The 24,237-nt window shown below is 39.5% G+C and overlaps 1 protein-coding gene across 1 annotated transcript in view; it reads left to right on the top strand.

Annotated features, from left to right (window-relative positions):
* Nucleotides 1-24,237, top strand: part of EXT1 (exostosin glycosyltransferase 1) — a 332,961-nt gene that overhangs the window by 286,649 nt on the left and 22,075 nt on the right. Inside the window, exons 4-8 of the mRNA XM_049773404.1 lie at nucleotides 140-259; nucleotides 13,591-13,723; nucleotides 16,564-16,682; nucleotides 17,959-18,054; nucleotides 22,628-22,717. Of these exons, the coding sequence (XP_049629361.1) occupies nucleotides 140-259; nucleotides 13,591-13,723; nucleotides 16,564-16,682; nucleotides 17,959-18,054; nucleotides 22,628-22,717 (558 nt within the window). The remainder of the gene's footprint in view (nucleotides 1-139; nucleotides 260-13,590; nucleotides 13,724-16,563; nucleotides 16,683-17,958; nucleotides 18,055-22,627; nucleotides 22,718-24,237) is intronic.

The following is a 24,237-nucleotide window of genomic DNA, read 5'->3' as shown; positions in this document are numbered from 1 at the left end:
TCAGTGATTTTCAGTAGAACTGTATTCTAGAAACAGAAAGTTATGAAGGATAAAAGCCTAACCCAAGTGGGTTATTTTGATCAAATGACATCTCATTGTTTTCCAGTCATAGTTATTATGTGTTCACCTTGTGTTTCAGATTCCTTCTACAATCAGGTCTATTCATCAGGATAAAATCCTAGCACTTAGACAGCAGACACAATTCTTGTGGGAGGCTTATTTTTCTTCAGTTGAGAAGATTGTATTAACTACACTAGAGGTAAGTGCAATAGACCACTTGGTGCTGTCCTAAATCATGGTCCTTTGATGTTACCTCTCAGTCTTTTGTTGCTTACCAAAGAGGGAGAAATGTTAAGATAGGACCATATTTATTGTACTTATATATGATAACTAACCCCTTTTTTTCTGTCCTACTATGTCTGTGCAAATTCTTTCATCCCTGACAAACTCTAGAGAGGAAGGACAAGGGAAGAAATGACACTCACTTTGTGGAGAATGTCTTAAATAGATTTTTAGGGATATTTGGCTCATGATGGCCTTCCCATCATTCATTCTCAGTGGCATCCTCTACCGTCCTTTTAGAAAACAGACTCGGGCTTATCTGAACCCTTTTAGAAAGTTTGTGTTATCCCCACTTTCCTCTTATAAAAAGACCTACATTAATACCTGTTTTAAGGAACTGAAAGGAAGCTAAAGATTTTTATCTTTTTTTTGGGGGGGGGGGTTTTGGGCCACACCCAGTGATGCTCAGGGGTTACTCCTGGCTATTCACTCAGAAATTGCTCCTAGCTTGGGGGATCATATGGGATGCCGGGGGTTGAACCAAGATCCATCCTGTGTCAGCCGCATCCAAGGCAAACGCCCTACCGCTGCACTATCAATCTGGCTCCATATTTTACTTTTTTTTTTTTTTTTTTTTTTTTTTTTGGTTTTTGGGTCACACCCGGCAGTGCTCAGGGGTTACTCCTGGCTCTATGCTCAGAAATCGCTCCTGTCAGGCACGGGGGACCATATGGGACGCCGGGATTTGAACCACGGACCTTCTGCATGAAAGGCAAACACCTTACCTCCATGCTATCTCTCCGGCCCCTCCATATTTTACTTTTAAACAAGATCTGGGACTAGTGAAACTAGCATTCAGCATTGGTTTTGTAGCAACTTTTTTAGAAGTATTGCATATGTGGAAAATGGCTCTGGCAAGCCCCTTTCTTGGAGTTATTTTATATAAACCATGTATTTATCTTATTTCTGCTTTTATTATATGCTATTATTTTAGCTTTTCTTTTTTTTGTTGTTTTTTTGTTTTTTGTTTTTATTTTTGTTTTTGGGTCATACCTGGAAGTGCTCAGGGGTTACTCCTGGCTCTACACTCAGAAATCGCTCCTGGCAGGCTTGGGGAAACATGGGAAGCTGGGATTCTAACTACTGTTCTTCGGCATGCAAGGCAAACACCTTACCTCTATGCTATCTCTCTAGCCCCAACTTATTTTTCATTTTGGTATAATTTGGGAGGTCATTTGGAGAATCTGAAAATGCTTAAAAATATTCCACATGTGGGACCGGAGAGATAGCATGGAGGTAAGGCATATGCCTTTCATGCAGAAGGATGTGGTTCAAATCCCAGCATCCCATATGGTCCCCTGTGCCAGCCACGGATGTTTTCTGAGCATGTAGCCAGGACTAACCCCTGAGCGCTGCCAGGTGTGACCCAAAAACAAAACAAAACAAAAAATATCCACATGAAAGATAGGAGAGATGGTACAGGAGACTTGCCTTGCACAGGATTGACCTAGGTTCCATCCTCAGTACCCCCATATGCCTTGAACACGACTGGGTGTGATCTAAAAACAAAACAAAACACGAATTGTGAGTGTTGTTTTCACTTTATACAATTTCAACTTATTAAAGTGTTCATAGGAATGATATAGTTCTGGATATGGGAGGGACCTGTCATTTGCTGGACAATGGAACTGGAGGATGATATTAATTTTCTCGGTGATTGCAACCCGACCAGCATCATTGTGGCAGGGATGTGCAGGGAAGAAAATCAGGATTATACCCATCTTTCACAGAATATTAAACTTAGAAGATTAAATCTTCTAGACAAATGGGTACCCAGCATCAGCTTGCTGGGGTTTTTTTTTTTTTTTTTGAATATTTTTTCTTTTTTAAGGTAGCTGGTAAAAGGGAAAGAGAAGCAGAGATGACTAAAACCTTTAGAAGTAGAGCTGATAGCATTGGCCTGAGGCTATATCACAACAGCACAAAATGCTCATGCTCTGGAGCTACAGGCTTGCCTCAAGACAGAGCCAGTGCTGTACACATTAATGGTTCTGTACAGTGCTGGTCACACTAAAGGCACTCTGGGGTATGCACTCACTCCACATGTAGCCCAGATTTCTGCTCTCACCTTCCACCCTCTGCAGTGGGTCCTCGCATGAACCAGGAACATTGTTTTATCTTGGAACAAAGTGAATAAAACTCTTGAGGTCCTGGGCCCGCCCATGGAGGGAGAGGGCAGGATGGTTGCTAAGTCTTCCTTACTGCAAAAGTACTTGTCTTTTTCTGCCCAAACCACTTTCTTCAATTAAAATGGATCAACTTTTCACTTGTATTCATAGCTACAGATTTACAGATAGGCAAATCTATCTACCACCCTTCCTAGGTCCTTCTTAGGACAACTGGGGATTTATTTTCTTGCTTTTGGAAATTGAGTGCTTTTTATTAAAGCTGAGTGTATACATTTTTAAAATATGCATAGAGCATAAAAATCTCCTACAGAAATCTCTGTTGATATAGATATACACACATAGAATTGATGTATACAAATAAGTATGTTGTATATTTTTTGTGGGGGACACGACACCTGGGCTTACTCTTGGCTTTGTGCTCAGGGAACACTCCTGGCAGTCTTGGGGCATCATATGGGATTTGGGGGATCACACCTGGGTTGTTCATGTGCAAGGCAAATGTCCTACCTGCTTTACTATCTCTCTGACCCCAAGTATATATAATTTTTAATAAAAAAGGCTTTTTATATTTAGTTTATGCCTGAGTTTTTACACTTAATACATTAAAGTTTTTTATGTTATGAGATTTTTTCATACAATTATTTAATGACTGTTCATTTATGGTTTGACTTCCTTAATTAATCCCCTTTTTGAGAATGTTCCAGTTGTTTAGGGTTTTCACACAACATCAAGACAAGTAGCTTCAGAGCCAAATTGTGGTTCAAATTCAAGATTACTTCTTTGGAGTAAATTTCTTGAATTTGAAGCCTTAGTTCAAAGAACATGCCAACTGCTCAGATTTCTAATATGAATTGCAAGTTTTCTTATATTAGAAGTGAATTAATTTATACTCCAGTTTGTATGAGAGAGCCTGTGCATTAAAATGACTATCGTATATTTGGCCTAGCCAAATCATAAATAGAAAAGAAGTAGGAAGGGCTATCATACTGTTTCATATCTTTCTCATAATTAACCTTGTGACTCTTTTGGCAAGTAGTTTCTCCCATTTTGTAGTAATTTATAATTTGTCTGTACTGTTTATGTTTGAGTATTTTTGCATCTGCCACTGCCAATTGCTTAAATTTTTTTAGTACTTTTATGGTTGACTATTTACATTTAGCTGTGTCATCCAGTTTGTTATATATACCTAATATTTATTTGAGTGTTGCATACTTGTTTTTATCTTTTTAATTTTTCCCTATCCATTATTCATTCCTTTTTAAACCTATGTTCATCCTTTGGTGAACATTTATTTAGCCAATATATGGTTAACAATTTATATTTTTAATTATTTCGTATATATGTAATGTAAGATGTAAGGTCAATCTATGTGTGTCTTTGACTATTTCTCTGACTCAAGGAAGGACTCTGAGGTGAGATCATTAGCAAAGAGTTCAGACATTTCAAGGCACATGATAATGTAATACCAAATTACTCTTCAAAAAGGTTGTACCAATCTAGACACTGACAGACTATATGGGGGAAACTCGCTTAAGGATCATAATTAAAACACACACATATTCAACTTTGCTAATTTGCCAGATGAAAGATGGTATCTCATTAGTTGCATTTCTTTTGAGTATGGTTTATTGCATAGATCTGGGATTTTGCCTGTTAAGATAACAGTGCTCAATTATCCTGTAATAACACTTGGATGTATTCTAGTCTTCAGAATAGGATCTTAAGTCAAGCTGTTTTTATTTCTGTGCCTGAAAAGGCCTCCTTCCTCTTGGATTTAAGCCATGCATTTCTTTACTGACACAGTTGTTTTTAAAATACTACAAGTCATGTACTTGATTCAAATTTATAGCAACTGTCAAATCTTTTTATATAGTTTCAAGATTGAATTCGAACAATTTGACCCTCAACCAAATTGCATGAGAGAAGCCATACAATTTCCCTTTTTAATTCAAAACTTAAATTACTCCAGTATTCAGCATAAACAGAGAAGCAGAGAAAATAACATAAAATTCATTCAACATATACAAATAATCAAAGCCAGTGTGTTTACAAGAGCAATTTAAATATCTAAGAGACCCCAAAAATACTCACTAGTCTTGGAATTTAAGATGATGAAGTTAATTCAGAGTAACCTTAGGACAATGTACATTTGAGGATCATTTGCATTTGGACTATTTTATGCTTAGACTCTAGAATTTTGGGTCTGTCTTCCTAGCATATTTTTAAGGCTACAGGAAAAGGCTTACTCAATCTTTGGAGACTAACGATGCAGAGTTGTAGATAGAGTTTACATCTTGAAAACAGATCACTCATCCTTTTGAGTGTCAGGGTCAAATTGTTGGTATGTTCTATCATGCTGGTTCAGAAAAAGTTATGCTAGTATTTCCATTCTGAAAAGTGTGTGTGTGTGTGTGTGTGTGTTGTAAATTGAAAACATCATGATGAAATATTGCAAACACAGCATTCTTTAATGTGTTCTGTCAAGCGAAATTACTATATACCCATAACTTGGCACCAAGGGTTGAACTATAAAATAATAGCTCAGTGAGTGCCGAGGTATGCAAAAGAAAGGTACATCTGATTGTTACAATATATGAAAACTACTAATGGTAATTGAAAAACACTTTTTTTTATTTATTTATTTTTGATTTGGGGTCACACACAGCAACTTTCAGGGGTTACTCCTGGCTCTACTCTCAGAACTCACTCCTGGCAAGCTCAGGGGACCATATGGGATGTTGGGATTCGAATCACTGTTCTTCTGCATGCAAAGCAAAATGACTTAACTTCATGCTATCGCTATCTCTCCGCCCCCCTAAAAAACACTTTTTATTTTTTTAAATATAATTTTTATTTTAATCATAGTGGCTTACATATCGTTCACAGTAATATTCCAGGTACATATTAACATCGAATCAGGGGAATTCCCACCACCAAATTGTCCTCCCTCCACCTCCGTTCCCATCCTGCCTCCCATATCCTCCAGTCTCACCCAGGGGCTGCTAGAATGAGTGGTCCCCTCTGTGTCTAGTTTATTACTTAGTGGTCTTATAACTGTTTGGTCTTGGTACCTCCATTACTTCCCCCTCTAATTGGGAGGCGGGAGTAGATAGTTCAAGTTATGTGGTTTTGTTTGAGGAAGAGAAAAGTAATAAAATGCAGTAAAAATCAACTATGCCAACTATGGGCAGAGTCCTTCTAGAGGCTCTCCTTGGTTTGAGAGACGAAGGGGAACAAAGAAGGTGAAACACCACAACAGTTCAAAAAGAAGTATCAAATAAGATATCCAGTGAGCACTGCAGCAATAAAGATATGCACCACATAATTGCCATGATCATGAGATAGAAAACATGGCAGAGCGCAAAAAGGAAGAAGAGAAAAGAAGAAAGAGAAAGTAAATATATAAATAAAAAAATAGACAACTACTTCAATATCCACCCCAAAACAAAGAAATCGACAAAAACTAGATAAAAGAAAAAAAAAAGATTATTTTGTGCTCTCTCTCTCTCTCTCTCTCTCTCTCTCTCTCTCTCTCTCTCTCTCTCTCGCTCTCTCTCTCTCTCTCTCTCTCTTTCCCCCTCTTACATAGGCACAGTAAATATTGAGGTCATTCGAAATGGGAATCCCCTTGGCCTAAGAGATACAGGGTTTCTCCACCGTTGGAATATATTGTCGTAGGATTATCTATAGATTCCTTTCAAGTTCATTTACTCTCCCCTTGGTGCTTTTGTGGTGTATGGAAGACTTCTGCTCTGATCTGGATGGAAAAAACACTTTTTAAATGAAGTTTCATGCAGTGCATTTCACTTTTAGCTTCAGTTATCTAATAAGACATCTTTAAGCCAAGGTTTTTCTTTTTTCTTTTTTTTTAATAAATTTATTTTTAATTGTGAGAACAAAGATGCAAAGAAAGAGGACAAGGTAAAGTTACAGTGGAAGGACAATCACCCATAAACAGAATTCTTAGAAGAAAACCCCTTGCTAATACCTTAATTTTGAACTTTCAGCCAAAGAACATTAAGAAAAGTAAAATAGAATCCATGTACAATTACTTTGTCCCTCAAGTCCCCAGATTGTAGTACAGTTCTTTTTTTTTTTTTTTTTGGTTTTTGGGCCACACCCAGTAACGCTCAGGAGTTACTCCTGGCTATGCACTCAGAAGTTGCTCCTGGATTGGGGGACCATATGGGACACCGGGGGATCGAACCGTGGTCCGTCCAAGGCTAGCACAGGCAAGGCAGGCACCTTACCTTTAGCGCCACCGCCCGCCCATTATAACATTTCTTAGCGGTACACAAAGCAATCTAAGGCCATAAAACTTATGTAACTCCTTAAACTTTGAAGGCATAGTATTTTCTTACATTTCCTTGCATATGCATATTAGTTTAAGTTAACCTCAAAAGTTTAAGTGGGTTTTTTTAAGGATTAGAGTCAAAGGAACACCGTAAAAACGGTGTTAGAGTTGCAGTTTTTGTTTGCATAGGCCCACCAAAATATGAGGGACATGGAAAGGGAAAGCCTTGGCCTAAATACAAGGAGACCCTACCCCTGAAGTTTCCTAGCAGAAGACCAACTCTAGTCTCCAGGCAACCAGTTTGTCCAATCCAAGTCATTGTCTATAGTGCCAATGCACTTTTATATTTCACACAGTCTTTGTTGTTAGTATCATGTTTCTGTAGTAAAGATCCTAGAATCTGCATATCCTAAATTGAAGTCAGGATGGTGTAGAGCGTCCTCTAGTTTCACCTCACAATAAAAGGGAATGCAGAGAGCTCTGTCCTGTAAGCAGGTCGTTGTTGTCAAGTCTTCTTAGTGTTGAGGGAAGTCTCTTTTGGGCAGGTCAATGTCAGAGCAGCAGTAGGGTCTTCCCTGGTAGAGGATTGCTTCCAGATGATGTTATAAATGACCTTGGATGTTTCATAGTTAGCTTCCCTGGTTTAGGGGTGAATGGAGAATGTCCATTCTTCTGAGGCCTGTGCCAGGTCATTATGTCAATGTTCAGGGTGTAAGGACCCATTGCTCTACAAGATTGCTGTGTTCCTACCTCTATTAGATAAGAACTTATTTCTATGTATAGTATTTTCCCATTTTAAAGTGCCTATGTAAACAAGGAACAATGCCTCATGGCATTATAGGCCCATTTGGTGGCTACAAGAACAAGTCAAAAATCCCCATGACATGGTTAAACATAACCATTAAACTGAGGGACTCCTTCACTGAATATTCCATATTGAACAGCTCACAGAGAGAAAAAAAGATAAAAAGTGGGGAAAATCTTCACTGTATAAGGGAAAACTTAGTAAGAGTTACAGCTTTCAAAGAAAATAGACATAAAATATTCAAAAGCCATACGTGTCCATTTTAAGTCTTTTAAAATCGTTGGGGGTTGTTAAATCCAGTGCACCAATTTGGTGTGTGATTAGGACAGTGAAGTACTGAAGTTACAAAGGGTAAATGGGGTGTACTGATGGTTGGGGGTGATAAAGTTAAGGAGGGAAAATGAGCTTTACAGGGATGTGTGAAAGGGCAGAATACCAGGTGGACATCTACATACACAAAACATAACATAAGGATAGGATATACTATTAATATATACGGTGCTCGCGCGGTTTTGAACATATAGACTGGGAAAAAATTGCACTAGGGCTAGCCTCCAGATTAAGAAAGAATTCGGTAGAGGACTGGAAGCCAGTATCTACCCACCCTCCTCCCTGTGCCCTACCCCCCTTCACTGGGGGAAGGGTGGGGAAAGCTCGGGACCCCCTCCAGGAGGGACCACCCGACACCCACCTTGTCTGGCTGCCTGGACTGCCACCCAAGAAGGCCTGGAGGCCGGGGGGCAGGAGAAGGGATGGCTGGGGCCTACCAAGGCTCCCAGCACGCCCAAGCTAGGGAGAGAGCCTTCGGCCTGGGGATTCCCCAGACCCCATGCCAAGCCAAGGTTTTTCTGATGCTCATATATAATGAAAGTTTAAAATCAGTAAGAAATGGAATGAGAAAATTTCTTTGGCTTAAAGTGAGGTGACATATGGTAGCATTGCATGTATTAGGCAACATTGCTTTAGTCAGAAGACCAATTCAGGGCCACTCAGGATGAATATAGCCTGAAATCAGTAACCCATTATTTTAAAAAACATATGGCACATACAGAAGAAAAATAAGGAACCTATAATTCTTACTTTTGAATTCACATTAATGAGATATTTCTTTATGGGCAATGGCATTTGGGTCTGTATCGGAAAGACAAGTGTGAGAGTATGTGTACAAAGAAGAGCCCCAGATTAAATTTAAAGTCTTCCTCCACAACAGTAAAGTAAGAACTGTCCACATACAGGGAGAATTAGATATTCCAAGAGGGATAGAGTAACCTTTTTGTTTGGTGAAGTGAGAATCATACTCTTGAAGACAAGATGATAGAAACCTTTTAGAAAGATATTTGACAATATGGGCCCGGAGAGAGCACAGCGGTGTTTGCCTTGCAAGCAGCCGATCCAGGACCAAAGGTGGTTGGTTCGAATCCCGGTGTCCCATATGGTCCCCCGTGCCTGCCAGGAGCTATTTTTTGAGCAGACAGCCAGGAGTAACCCCTGAGCATCGCAGGGTGTGGCCCAAAAACCAAACAAACAAAAAAAAAAAAAAAGAAAGAAAAGAAAAAGAAGGAAGGAAGGAAGGAAGGAAGGAAGGAAGGAAGGAAGGAAGGAAGGAAGGAAGGAAGGAAGGAAGGAAGGAAGGAAGGAAGGAAGGAAGGAAGGAATTTGACAATATATATGAACAACCTAAAAAGTGTTCAAAACCTTTGACAAAAACCTAAAAATTAGTTCATTGTAAGTTTGGAAAAATCATTTTTATTGGTGGGCAGTGTAACCTTGGCGGTGCTCAGGGCTTACTCCTGACTCTACACTCAGGAATTATTCCTGGTGGTGCTTAGGGAACTAGAGAGGATACAAGAAATTTAACTGGGTCAGTTAAATTTATATATATATATATATATATATATATATATATATATATATATATATACACACACACACACACACACACACACACACACACACACACACACACACACACACACACACACACACACACACACACTGTATTTTTCTGGCATATATGACGACTTTTGAAACAACAAAAAAAAGTCAACCGAAAATGGGGGGTCGTCTTATACACCGACTATATCCCGAAAAATGTTTCAGTATGCTGCTAAACGAAAATTGTCTGAATATTGCCACAAAACGAATTTTCCAACTCGATCCTGCACCAATCACTGCAAGGCTGCTTGGACCGCCGCTCTAACTCAGCCAATCCAGGCAGGCTTTTATGCATGCAAATTAGACAACGTTCTGGACCCGAATCTACACTGTCAAAAGCCTGCTCAGATTGGCCAGAGTCAGAGAGGAAGTCTATTACAGTAAAACCTTTGAACCTTTGCTTGTTGTGATTGGCTCACTGTGGTACATGAGCACAGGAACACATGCAGCACATGCAGCACAAGAACGTTCTGTCTGATACAGCGAATATAGGCCTAAACCTATGTTTTAACTGCAAAATTAGGGAGTTGTCTTATACGCCCTGTCATCTTATATGCCAGAAAATACGGTTTGTATATGTATATACTGGTATACTGTTTCCTTGGCCCTGAAAAATTGTATTAATACCTATGTTAATAAGGGGCCAGAAATATAGTACAAGATGTAGGGTATTTGCCTTGCATGCAGCTGACCCCAGTACCCATGTGTTCTCTTGAGCACAGCCAAGAGTAACCCCTGAGCACAGCAGTATGGCCCCAAAACAACAAAAATTATGTTAATTGTTTTGCCTAAAATTGCAGCATTTTCAGTCATTTATTCTAAATGAACAATCAGGAAGATATAAGATATGTAATGTATATCATGTTATAATGAACACTGGAATGAGATATGTTCAAAGGCCATAGCATCAATTTTCAATCCAAAAATGTAAACAGCTGTTATTCATTAATTTTGGATTCTTTTAAATTCATGTATTTTATTTTATTTTATTTTTGGTTGGGGGCCATACTCAGCTGTTTGTAAAGCTTATTTTAGCTTTATACTCAGGGATCACTCTTAGCAGGCCCAGGTGATCATATAGGGTGCTAGGGATTGAACCTATGCCAGAAACATGCAAGGCTATCTCCTTACCCAATCACTATACTCTATTATTTCTCCAGCAGTCCTGTGATATTTTTATGCAAATAAGGATGGCCAGTTGCTTGCCCTAAATTAGTATCTATTTTTAGATTTATATTTTTCTCATATTTTTATGAATATCTTCCTATCCAGATCTAAGTTTTTGTTTTGTTTTGTTTTTGTTTTTTTGATTTTTGGTTCACACCCAGCAGCGCTCAGGGGTTACTCCTGGTTCTGCACTCACAAATCACTCCTGGCAGGCTTGGGGGACCATATGGGATGCCGGGATTCGAACCACAGTCTTTCTGCATGCAAGGCAAATGCCTTACCTCCATGCTATCTCTCTGGCCCCTCAAGATCTATTTGAAGATAGTGTTAAAATTTTATTGATAATTCTGAAAAGTTACCTTTTTATTGAGTTCTTGAATTGTAAAAGATAACAATGTTGTACTACAGAACCAAAAATGATCATTTACAACAATGAAAGGCGTAATTACCCAAAGACTCAAAAGCAAAAGGTAGTCCATTTTGTGACATCAGAGTTCCTTGTCATTATTTATGTCAGTTAGATTCATACTGTTTGTTATCTGTTATCAGTTCTGTATCTTGGTTTGCAAAGTTTTTTCAATAATCACATGCTGGAAGGTACATAAATTTAGAAAGATAAAAAGGGGATCTAAATGAAAAACAGTAGAGAAAAAAATATAGTGAATTTGGAAGTCACAAGAAAACTGTGAAAAAAAAAACAAAGTAAAATCTATTGTAAAACTTCTTGCCCTGCAGGCAACATGACAACATGGCAGTGTTTTCATAATTAATGCCTAACATTAGTGTTTTAATACATATATCTCTGATGTACCAACAAAACAGTGAATACTAGTTTCTTAACTAGGTTACAAGATCTCCAAATTTTTTCATAGAATTAGCAGTTTTGATCTGAGGAAAAGATAAAATGCAGAAACTATTCAACTAAGAAGTATGACTTTTTTTAGATAACCTTGTTTCCTTCTCTAACATTAAGAAACAAAAACATGATAAAGTTTTCAGAGACGAGTCTTGCCCACATTAGACTTCTCCAGTCACTCTTTGGGACAAGATGAGTGTTCATAAGCATAGCAAATAATAAGACTAACTTTAATATAGTTTGTACTAAAAATCACAGTACATTAAAAGGGAACCTGGAAAATGGTGATTTAGGTCTTAAAGCTCTTGACATATGGCAGACTATTTTTTAATACTAAAAAAAATGCTGAAACATGACATTCTGTGTTGTTAATTATTTGCCAAAGCATAATGAGTGGTAGTATAATTACAGAGGAATTTGAAAGTTACAGAAAGAAATTGGTAAAGTGGACAAATCACATTCATTTGACAAATGATTCAGAATGGGAGAATGTTTTACTCAAAATGTAGCATTTAATGATGTGCAAGGTCCCAAAGTCCAACAAAACTAATGAACTAGCTTAGCTTGGCTTTTATTAGTCTTCATAGGCCCTGGTTCTTACTCCTAGTGTATAGGATGTTTTTAACAACTATTAGCTCACTGCTTTTAGAGAGGAGATATAGAATACTGTAAACCTACCAGTAATCTCTAGAGTCCTACAATTGACTTTGAAGGGAAAAATGAAATATGGTAGGTAAGTATTCTCCTGAATTGAAAAATAGGTCAGAACCTCATTGATATTGAAACCAGTGGCTTTGAACACCCTGTCTATGGACTGATGTAGTTCCACAAGCATGGAAATGTTGGAGACCACATTCAGTTTAGAACAGTGGTTTTCAGCTGCTAGTCCACAAATAGGTGTGGATTACAGCTATCAGAGATTGAATGTTCATATGGTCATGAATGTCTGTCCACATTGAACATGCCTTACTGATAAGGACCTAGAAGCAAACTTACATACTCAGCTAATCAGAACATTGTTCCATCACTATACTTTGAAATAAGCATGGACTCATTATAGAATATATGTTTAAATTACGGTTTCATTGGGAGAGTTAATCAACCATAATTATCACTCTTGCTCTTTTTTTTTTTTTAATGTTGGGGCTATACTAGGCAGTATTTATGTGTTACTTTTTAAATTTTTTATTGATATTTATTTAAGCACCATGATTACAAATATGTTTGTAGCTGGGTTTAAGTCATAAAGAAGAACACACACCCTTCATCAGTGCAACCTTCCCACCACCAATGCCCCCATTTCCTTTCTCTCCCACCCCCTGCCTGTCTTCTAGACAGGCATTCTATTTCTCTTACCATTGTCATGATAGTTATTGGTATAGTTACCACTCTGTGATAAGCTTCATATATCATGGGCTGGTCCTTCCAGCCCTCATCTCTATTGTCTCGTTATTATTACCATATTATCCTTTTTCTTTTCTTTCTTTCTTTTTTTTTTCAGTTTTTGGTTTTTGGGCCACACCCAGTGACACTGAGGGTTTACTTCTGGCTATGTGCTCAGAAATCGCTCCTGGTTTGGGGGACCATATGGGACGCTGGGGGGATTGAACCTTGGTCGTCCTAGGCTAGCACTGACACCTTACCGTTCTGTGCCCATCACTCTGGCCCCATTACTGTACTATCTTTTATTTTCTTAAATCCCATAGATGAGTAAGACTATTCTTTGTCTCTCTCCCTCTGATTCATTTCACTCAGCATAATAGTTTTCATGTCCATCTCATGGGTTACTTTGGCTGTGTACTCAGGAATTATTCCTCACAGGTTTGGGGGACCATATGGGCTGCCAGGAATCAAACCCTGTTTGGCTTTATATAAGGCAAGCATCCTCCAGCTCTCTTATTTTATTCTGTTATTTGGTTACTCTGTATGTGTCCAAGACCTTTTTATCTGAAGAATTAAGGACACAGTAAAGACTTGAAGTGTTATCATCTTCAGGTTTGAATTAAGCAGATCCTTACTTCATGGTATCATCCTTACCCTGTACTGTGTTCGCACATTCTAGATTATTCAGGACAGAATATTCAAGCACATATCACGTAACAGTTTAATATGGAACAAACATCCTGGAGGACTGTTCGTACTACCACAGTATTCGTCTTACCTGGGAGATTTCCCTTACTACTATGCTAATTTAGGTAAGTGAATTCCTTCTGGGAGCTACCTTATATACCCTCAAGATACTGCTCAAAATTAAAGCCTTGATTTTTCTTCTTGCCCTGCAATGGAAACTGCAACTCTATTATAAATGGTGTAAAAAGACCCCCAATTATATGTACAAAAGAGCCTTGCAAAATGGAGGAAGAAGATGGGTACTCCTTTCTTATCTGAGTAACTGTTATACTTTTATATTGGTGAACTTACTTCTTTTTGAGAAATGGGCTCCCCAAATTGATATCAGTTTGAACATAGCTGTGATTTAGCTAAAGTTTTAGGTCTCATCATATATGTAAATACATTAAATTTTTTGGTTTTTTTTGTGTGTGTTTTTGGGTTAAATCCTGTGGCACTCAGGGGTTACTCTGAACTCTGCACTCAAAAGTCACTCCTGGCAGGCTCAGGAGACCATATGGGATGCTGGGATTCGAACCAGGGTCCTTCCTGTATTTGCCGCCTGCAAGGCAAACGCCTTACCACTATGCTATCACTCCAGCCCCACACTTTTTTGTTTGTTTGTTTGTTTTTAGACATTAATTATTTTCATAATTTTATCTTCTTTCACTTTAATACCAAAGCAAAACTAAAGTAATAAAGTAATAAGGGAAGGGATAGGGAAAAATGTTTAAGAATGTGTGGAAAAGGGCAAACTTGTAATTCATTCTCCGTTTATTAGATGTTTTACTTATTCCATGTTCATGCAGTGCTCAGTGATAGAAATGAACATCAAATCTCTGCTGTCAGGCATTTTTAATCTAATCATACTGGGGACATGGGATTCTATAGTAGAGGCAAAGCTCTCTATAAGGGATTGCTTGTACAGCCATTGATATTTTTTGGTATTTGGAGCCTTGATTGCTCTAGTGTTAATAAGAGATGTTACCGGGGATAGTAAAATGTTAATCTTAGTGCTCGCTCTCGTTCACAGTTCCAAGTTTGAGAAACACTGGGTGAATGAATCATTTTTCAGTTTGTAACAAAAATACTCTAGATTTTCTATCTGGTGCTGATACTCTTCAGAAACAAGCTTGAATTGTTCATCTTAGCTTTAAATTGATATTACAGAACCAAGAGAAATACTTGCCCTGATGTATTAACCCAATGACAAAGAAACCTTTTATCAAAACCAAACATATTTTAGGGACTTTGGCACACACTGGATAATGTATTTAAATTTGCAGTAGTTTTCAGTTAAGGCAATATTTGATCACATTTCTATTTTGAGGGCGGGTACTTAGGTTTTCATAAGAAGTTAACACATTAGAAGCATATTGATGTGGCTTCCTAAACTATTACTGAAAAATATACAAATTATTCTCCTTACAAAGAGAAGTTCTCTATCTTATTTGGCAAAACCTTGATCCAATTAGAGTACTAATTGGATGATAGTCTTTGCTCTGAAACATTTTATAGTCCTTTATATAGTCCCATTCTTACCTTTTCTCCACCAGTGTCAAATCTAAACTTAAATATCCTTGCATTCTGTTTCTGGTTTTTAAGCTATTATAAAGCAGAATTAGTGGGTCTAAACTAATTAAATTTTGAAAGACTATTTTTAGCCTCTGTACAGTTTCATATGTAATTCTTAAGGGAACACATTTCTGAGAAGTCATGTCACTTCTTTCTCTTGGGTGACAGTGACTGGTATGTATATTCCTGATACTTTTCTGCCTGGGGTCTTAGAACAACACATTTGGTCGGGGGTGATCTTAATCACTGATCTCTTTATTGTTGCTACTCCACAGAGAAGTGCTTTGAGATAGCCCAGAAACTTCCAAAATAATGATGGCGGTGATGTATCTTGATGACAACAAACACTCCATAAGTTCTTATGGCCTGTGAGGCTCAGTATTCAGGGCTTTGTTTGCATGAACTTTTTTTTTTTTTTTTTTGGTTTAGGTTTTTGGTTTTGGGTCACACCTGGTGGCGCTCAGGAGTTATTCCTGGCTCTATGCTCAGAAGTAGCTCCTGACACACTCAGAGGACCGGACCGTATGGGATGCTGGGAATCAAACTGGGGTCTGTCCTGTGTTGACCGAGTTCAAGGCAAAAGCCTTACTATCACTCCAGCCCTGACATGAACTCTTTTAAGTCCCACAGTCACCCCATTCATTGGATTTTCTATTATTATCTCATGACTTAATGAGAAATAAGATTACAATTTTTCAAGGTTTCATTAAGAAGTGGTAGAATAGAAATGCTAGTCTAGACCAACTCAGAAAGCTGTTATTTCAGCATTTATTTGTTGTTTAGTCATTGAAACAGTGTTTGATGTAAATCCTGTTAACTATGTAATTAAAAGCAAAGTTCTGTGGAATTGGAGCAATGGTACAGTAGGCAAGGTGAGTTAATGCACATGGTAACCTTGTCTATCCCTGTTACCATATATGGTCATCTGAACACCACCAGGAGTGATCCTTGAACTCAGAGCCAGCAGTAAGCCCTGAGCACTGTTGGGTGTGGCCCAACCTTATTCACCTCCTCCAGGGTAGGGGAAAAAGAAAAGAATAAGGCATAAGGCTCATGTTTATATTTGGATACATAAATAGCCAAAAGGAGATCAAAGATGTATTCCCAAGGGAGGAAAAGGATATCAAAGGATGATGTGTCAATGGACATTGAGTTATTGAATTCTCTAGGCTCAGCCAGCAGTTAACCAGCAGTTTTTCACCTTGTTTTCGTGCTATCAGGACATAACAGGCTGAGAAAAAAATGAGCTGAAAGGAACATTAGCTCTGGGGCGAGGCAGCGTAGCAAGGAGTGATTTTCAAAATCTTGTTTTCCAGTGCTTCATTAGGCTCCTCTTCCCATTCTATTGCAGGTTTAAAGCCCCCCTCCAAATTTACTGCAGTCATCCATGCTGTGACCCCCTTGGTCTCTCAGTCCCAACCAGTGTTGAAACTTCTTGTGGCTGCAGCCAAATCTCAGTACTGTGCTCAGGTGAGTGGAAGCTTCAGATAGTAGCCTATCTTTCCTATTTCCTCCAGCTCAGTAGGCTTGATACCCCTGTACTCCACTCCTTTTTTGCCACACACTCTGCTCCCCAGATTCATTTAACACCATTTGCTGTTGCTTCCTTGTTATTTGCAGCAACTTAGAGATTCTTGGATGTGATATCTGCACAGGTAAAAGGTGAGCTGCAGAAATTTGCAGACCCACACACACTTAAACACATGCACACATATTTTTTTTCCAATTTACAAAAGTCGTTAAGCACCAAAAAGGCTGCCGGAAGCATCCAGAAAACTAAGAAGAAACAGTTTGGGTAGTGTCAGGAGGTATAAAATTTTCTCAGCAACTTTGACTAATTGTGAAATTGGCCACAGAAAACTATATTTATGGTAATAGTATTTTGAATCAGTATCCTACTTGTCAACCTAGCTCAAATTATTCTTTTTTTGTTTTGGTTTTTTTTTTTTTTTTTTTTGGTCACACCTGGCAGTGCTCAGGGGTTATTCCTGGCTCTACGCTCAGAAATCGCCCCCCAGCAGGCTTGGGGGACCATATGGGATGCCGGGATTCGAACCACCATCCTTCTGCAAACGCCTTCTGCAAACACTATCTCTCCGACCTCTAACTCTAGTTTTTCTGATTTTTAAATTGACTTTCTCTTTAGTTATCCTGCAATGCTATGTGTATTGTACGTTTATAGCAAATATGCAGATGTTCAGTACATGTTTTTATTTAATTTGTCAGTGCTTTTTGTTTTTACCTGAGCATCACCATCAGCCATCAGAAATTGGGAAGCAACTTTATTAAATGCCTAATAAACTCCAAATGACTTATTTTTTTCCTCCAACATTGTCCTATGCCCTTGACCCTGTTTTTTGGAGACTCTTAGGTGACTCATTCTAATGGTTGAAACAAGAAGATTATGAACCTTGTGTGGAGGTTCCTCTTGGTTTAGAGCTCCCTTTCTTCTCTCTCTTTTTCTTTTTTTTTTTTTTTTTTTTTTTGGTTTTGGGCCACACCCGGTAACGCTCAGGGGTTACTCCTGGCTATGTGCTCAGAAGTTGCTCCTGGCTTGGGGGACCATATGGGACACCGGGGGATCGAACCGCGGTCCGTCCAAGGCTAGCACAGGCAAGGCAGGCACCTTACCTTTAGCGCTACCGTCCGGCCCCTTTCTTCTCTCTCTTTTTCCCTCTCTATAATAAGCATCTTTGGGATGGGTATCTCTACAAATCCACACACCTGATGTCCCCTGTCTTTTCAGATCATAGTTCTATGGAATTGTGACAAGCCCCTACCAGCCAAACACCGCTGGCCTGCCACAGCTGTGCCTGTTATTGTCATCGAAGGAGAAAGCAAGGTAGGACTTGAAGGGAACCTATGTATTGCAGTACCACTAAATGCTCATTTTCCATGAGCACCTTTGGGTGTCTCCTCAGTGTCTTCCTCCTGCTTTGAGAAATGGCTGACTCTGAACTGTCTTTTCCAAAACTCCTCTGTCTCTAAATGACAGTCATAACATTGAACCAGGGAAGAATCTGGGTCCTAAAAGCTGTTCTTTATTATAACTAATCAGAAATTAGTGACCTTATCTATAGGTCTCTTGTCTCTGAATTTCTTTATCCACAAAATGGAAATGAGCAATATCATCAAAGTACTGTGACTAGGATAAAATGATTTCAGGGCTTGGCAATGGCCATCTAGAAAAGCTGGAACAAAGATGTGATGTGCTAGAAGCTGGCGTGGTCAGTGTGTCTGAATTCGGTTTGATGGGTCTTTCTCACATTGATCTTTAACAACAAGGGCATTTGGGACTAGAGAAATAGCTTAGAGGGCTGAAGTGCCTGCTTGGCATGTGGAATTCCCAAGTTTGATCCCTGGCAATACGCAATCTCCCGAGCACTGCCAAATGTGATCCCAAAACAACCACTAAATAAGGGATTCTTTCCTTTTAATTCCATTTTCGTTCACCTATTGTCTATTAGAAATTCTCGTGAGTGCTGCCTAACTGGCCCCCCTTCTATCCTCTAATTCATCTTGTCTAGAACTGAATAATCTTTTTAATCATCTCACGGCCCTTAAGGACTCTCTTTGCTGATGCCTTAAATTGACATTTGAGGCTGTGAATTATATGGCCTCACCTGACCTTCCAAGACCTCTTTCTGGCTGATTATCCCTTTGTGCTCTGTCCTTTGGACACAGCTGATATTCTATAGTGATCAGAATTCCACTCTGTCCCTTCCCACTTCTAATTCTGATCATTCCCATTTTCTATTAGTCAGGTTTTTTTTTTTGTTTTTTTTTTGTGGGGCAAACCCACTGATACTCAGGGGCTACTCCTGGCTCTGCCCTCAGAAATCGCTCCTGGCTAGGGGAAGCATAAGGGACACCAGGGATTGAATCAGGCCTGTCCTAGACCTGGCATGTGCAAGGTAAGTGCCCTACTGTTGTGCTGTCGCTCCAGCCCCTGCTGTAAGTCTTTACCCATTCAACTATTTTTCTCTGTTCTCAAAACCCCCATATGTTTTTAAGTCCCTGTTCTCACTGCCATCTCTTTTTTGAAAAATCTTTTCTGACAGCCAGAGATGAATTGTTTTATTTTCTCTATCTTCTGTGTGTTGCTTTTTTTGACTAGATCTTATTGGGATGAAATTGTTGCTAATAAATGAAACTGGGATTGGCAAACCAACATCATCTACAATACCTTTCTCAGTCCCCAAACAGTCAGATCTTAAGATACTGATTACAGTCAGCAAACCATCTTCAAGCTAGACTAACAAAATGTCTTTGTGTTTGGTTGACTCCTTTGGACCCAACATTTGATTTTGAAAAAATGCTGTTTCAGCATTTGGGTATGACTCAGTGGTAAAATACTTATTTGTGTGTGACCCTAGTTTTGATCTTTAGTATCACAGACATGTTCATACAATATAGTGATCATTTCATATATTTTCTCATAATGCAGGGAGAGTTAGACTGTCAGTTGGACATGCTAATCAGTGCATTGTCAGTTTGATTCCACTGTATGACTCTTGCTGAGCTCTGGGCAACATGCTACTAGAATACACCATTTAGGACGCTGGAGTCAAACAACATGGAAATGAAGGCTGCTTGGTACTAATGTACTGAGAAAAGGAGGGAATTATAATAATGACATGCCCCTATCCTGGTCTTACCCATATCATTGCCTTGCACCCTAGTATTATTTTACAAAAGGAACCAGAGCACAAATCATGAACTGGATCACAAAATTCACCTCCCACCCATTGCAATTCTTTCTTGCCAGAGGTCCACAAGTGTGCTTAATTGAACTTTGGAATTCTTTGTTTTGTTTTGTTTTTATGTTTTTATGGCATTTTATAAGTAAGATAAATCTTTCTAACACTGTCTATTCTGGCTCTCTGACCTGGAGCTGTTTGAACTCCTGGAGTTATTGTTGTTTTTTTAAATACAGCTTATATCCAAGAAATTCCAGGACTAGGTGGTCTTGGAGCTCCAACATAGAGTCTCACATATGCTAGGCATGTACTCTATATACCCTTTGAGCTATCTTGCTGACACCTGAAATTGTATTTTTACAGATTTGTGAGTAATTTTGCCTTTTCACCCAGTGTCTTTATAAAATGTTTATGAGAATAATGGTGCCTTTCAGGAGGCTGATGTCTCCAATGAGTTAAAACAGATTGTCCTGTGTAGTATGGTTTGATTTATGAACTATGTCTCTCATTGTCCTATTTGTGTTGTCCTAGATTCCATCTTGACCCCTAGTTTCTGTGGGTCCTGTAATTCCTTTACTCTGACACTGCCCTGGGATTATCCCTCCTACCTAGCAACTGCTCTTAAGTCCACTTACTCCTGTTCTCTGTTGGACACTATCTGGGCTAAGGCACAGGCCCATTTTGAGGCTTAAGCAAGATACTTAGTCAAGTTCTCTTTTACTCTAGGGGTTCAGTGAATGTCAGCTACTGTTCTGGTAATATTGTACTTTTACAGTTTATGATTGAGATTCTAGAGTCAGACTGACTTTTGTACAATCAGACTCAAATTATTTAACTCAGGGCTTGTCTCTCTTCCCATAAATGGCACACAAATGGCATATAAATGGCACACAGGCATTGGCACAGGATGGGAACAGAGCCCTCTGTCTTCTTCATTCCCTGTTTCCATAAATGGAAGAGACATACAATACCTACGTAAAAGGAGAGCCCAAAGGGGAACAGTTGATATAATCTACACTTAGGTGACTTTAAAGTACAAGACCCATGGTAGGTGCTGGTAAGAACTAGTCTGGTGCTTCCTAGTATGACTTGTTGACATTTCTTATCTTCCCTATTAGAAAGTAAAATTATTGAATCATAGTCATTTTCTGGCCAAGTCTGTTCATTTTAGTAGAGGCTGAATAAGCACACAGTAGCTAAATATTTCTTAAATGAAATAATTGGGAAAGCTGAGATCCTTCAGAATTGACTTTATATGGACCTTGTGTGCTAATAGCAAAGGCATGGGGCATTTGAAAGAAGTCTTCATTTTAGATAAGAATTTGAATTTGCTTTTATGCTCTTTTATGGTGGTGTTGGTTGCGGTGGCACTGATGGCAGTGGTGGTGTTTGTGGGGCTGGAATAGAACCTAGAGCCTCACACATGCAAAACTTGTGTTGTACCACTTGAGCCACATCCCAGCCTAATTTACGGTCTCTTAACCTCCCCTGATAAAGCTGGTTCAGAAAAAGGAAAATGGATCTTCAGAAATTGGTAGCAGGGCTGGCACAGAATGGGAACAGAGCCCTCTGTCCTCCTCATTCCCTGTTTTAAATCTCCATGTCTAGCCTTGAGTTTAAAATTGATGTGTTTGCTGTTTTGGCTGCAAAACTCTATTTGGAATTTATAGGCCTTGTCTCTGTGGCTCTCCCCCGTAGGCTTAACAAGAGAAAGGTCAGGGCAATGCTAAGCTGGCAACTAATGGTTCCTGCGTTAGTCCGTGGACATGTAAACAGTATCAGAAGAATTGCTTCTGGCTGAGATTTTTGTGCACTGTGTATCTGAGGTTGCTGATTGCTTTGTATTTTGTTTCAAAAGCCTGTAAAGTGGGAGGGAGGGGCTTGACCTTGCTGAAATATGTGTAGGAGTAGACCTGAAGCCTGTTTGGGCTGTGATTAATCCCTAGAGCTCACAAACATGGGTGAGAGTGGCCACTGTTCATCTTTTTTTGTCCAAAGTCTTTTAGAACCTTCTCTAGCATTAAAAACCAAATGTCAGACATGGCCCGAGGTTGAGCGGTCTTCTTTCTATCAAGATCGCTGTAATCTCTACAGGAGGGGGAGTTCACAGTTTGGGGGAGCACTCCATGTTGGCAGCCCATGGGAGCTTTCTTTTCCTTTGTCTTAGAGTTTAGTTGCTTGTGTCCTGTTCTCTGTTCTCTGGAAACCTACTGTCAATGGACATTGTTACTATTATATTCATCTACTCTTCTAGCTTCAGACAACGGGTTTCTTCTGTGCCTGGACATTTGTTGAGCTCTCTGTCTGTGAAACTCCATTTCTGTCCATGGCCCCTGAACTATTGTGTATCTGAGTCCATTTTGGTGCCATATCTTCTGCACCACCTTCATTTCTTTTCCAATCGCCAGTGACTTTATCCTGATCTTGGATTTTTCATCTCAGGCTGAGTCTCTACCTGCTTCTTGGTCTCTCTCAAGACTGATCCACCTGGGGAGAATGTTACCCACTGATCTTTACACTTCCTTTAACCAGCAAGGTACTAGGGAGTAATGGGGGGAGTGTCTATCCTGACAGGAAATTCGAGTCTTTTGAGTTAATATGTTGACTCTGGTAGAAGATTCATTCTTGAGGTAGAGATTTGGGGGTAACCCTATCAAGAAAACTCTAAAGGTCTTCACTCTAATCCCTCCCCTCCTGTCTGCATTCTGCCTTCAGGTGATGAGTAGCCGTTTCCTGCCCTATGACAACATCGTCACAGATGCAGTTCTCAGCCTGGACGAAGACACTGTGTTGTCCACCACAGAGGTGAGCACCTACGCCCGGCCAGGCAGTGCCCCTAAACCCCTCTCTGTCAGCACTTGACCTCTCTCACAAGCTCAAAACATTTCACAAAGCTTCCCTAGAGCCAGTGTCATCAATCCTGTTCTTGTGTGCCACTTGCCAAACTGCCCCCCCCCCCCAAGCTGGCAAGTTTCCCTTATTATCTCTGCTATAATGATTGTACCCGGGTCTTTCCCACCTGCTTCCCCTCCCATTTGTTGCTAGGCTGCACAGCTGTAGGCAGGTGCAGAAAGCACTGAGGAGACTGGAAAAGGGTGGTTCTTAAGCATGTATCTTGAAACTTGAAAATACCACAGGCTTTATTTAGGGCACAAAGACCTGCCCTTCCCGACCTCCATGAGAGAACACTCTTCTGGGTTCTGCAGGCATCTCTCTCATCTCGGTTTCAAGTGCTCATTTCCTTTTACGCACACAAGAGCAAATGGTTTCACTTTAAGGCTGAGCTTAAGATCCCTGCTATTTCAGATGTTCAGGTATTTTGGGTGCCAAAAATAAGACTGCACAGAGAACGTGTGAGGAAAGGAGTGGGGATGGGAGAGGAAAGATAGATATGGTAGAAAACCAATTTTTACAACTAGAATGAGTATTGATCTCTGGAATCTCCTTTCAATGATAGAGGGGGACCAAAGATAGTTAACATAAAATTGTGGTAGATTGGAAATGCATTATTAATGGGAACTGCTAAAAAAGCCTGGAGACTTAGCTACTTATACATTTTTCCCTCACTTTCTTTTTTTCCTTTTATATTTATGATCATTTTTCTTTTCATTTAAGTATGGGGACTTACCAGCATACCAATTTGATTCTGGTGGCCCACTATCCACATTGCTAGGGTTAGAGCTAACCTAAGCCAGCCCTCTCACCATCTCTTAAAAATGCTACAGATGTGGCTGGAGCCACAATGCTGCAGGAAAGGCACTTGCCTTGAATACGACTGACCCAGATTTGGACCATCAGCACCCCATCTGGTCTTTCAAGCCTACTAGGAGTAACTTCTGAGTGCAGAACTAAAAATCAGTCCTGACCACCACTGGGTGTGATCCTGTAAAAAAAGAAACTTCCCAAAATGTCATGGACATTTCCAGTTGGGATTGAATGGACCTAAAGGCACAAGGTCAATATAATAATATTGCTAGATAATCCCAGGAGAAAATGTTTCACCTTAGTAAACTATTTCCTGTGTAGTGCAAACTGTAAATATCTGGTGGATGGATTATTGGAAGGATGCATACATGATGCAGGAATAAATGAACACACAGCCAGTTGTATAATATGTAAGCTGCAGGAGGAAAGGGTGGGATGGAGGTGATGGGCTTAGTGTTCAAAGAGAAAGATAACTGTGGTGGGAAGGCTTCAGCTTGCGTCTTTTATTGCTGCCTCTACAGGCTTCCCAGAAGCACATTTATTCCACTAGTATTTATTTGAGAGAGTTCTTTGTTCCTGTTTTCATGTCAGGGACTTTGGATAGAGAATTTCATCCAAAC

The sequence above is a fragment of the Suncus etruscus genome, chromosome 5, assembly GCF_024139225.1.
Source record: "Suncus etruscus isolate mSunEtr1 chromosome 5, mSunEtr1.pri.cur, whole genome shotgun sequence".
In the NCBI taxonomy this organism is placed as follows: Eukaryota; Metazoa; Chordata; class Mammalia; order Eulipotyphla; family Soricidae; genus Suncus; species Suncus etruscus.
The sequence above is the reverse complement of the archived record's forward strand: the minus strand, read 5'-3'. Positions and strand labels throughout refer to the sequence as shown.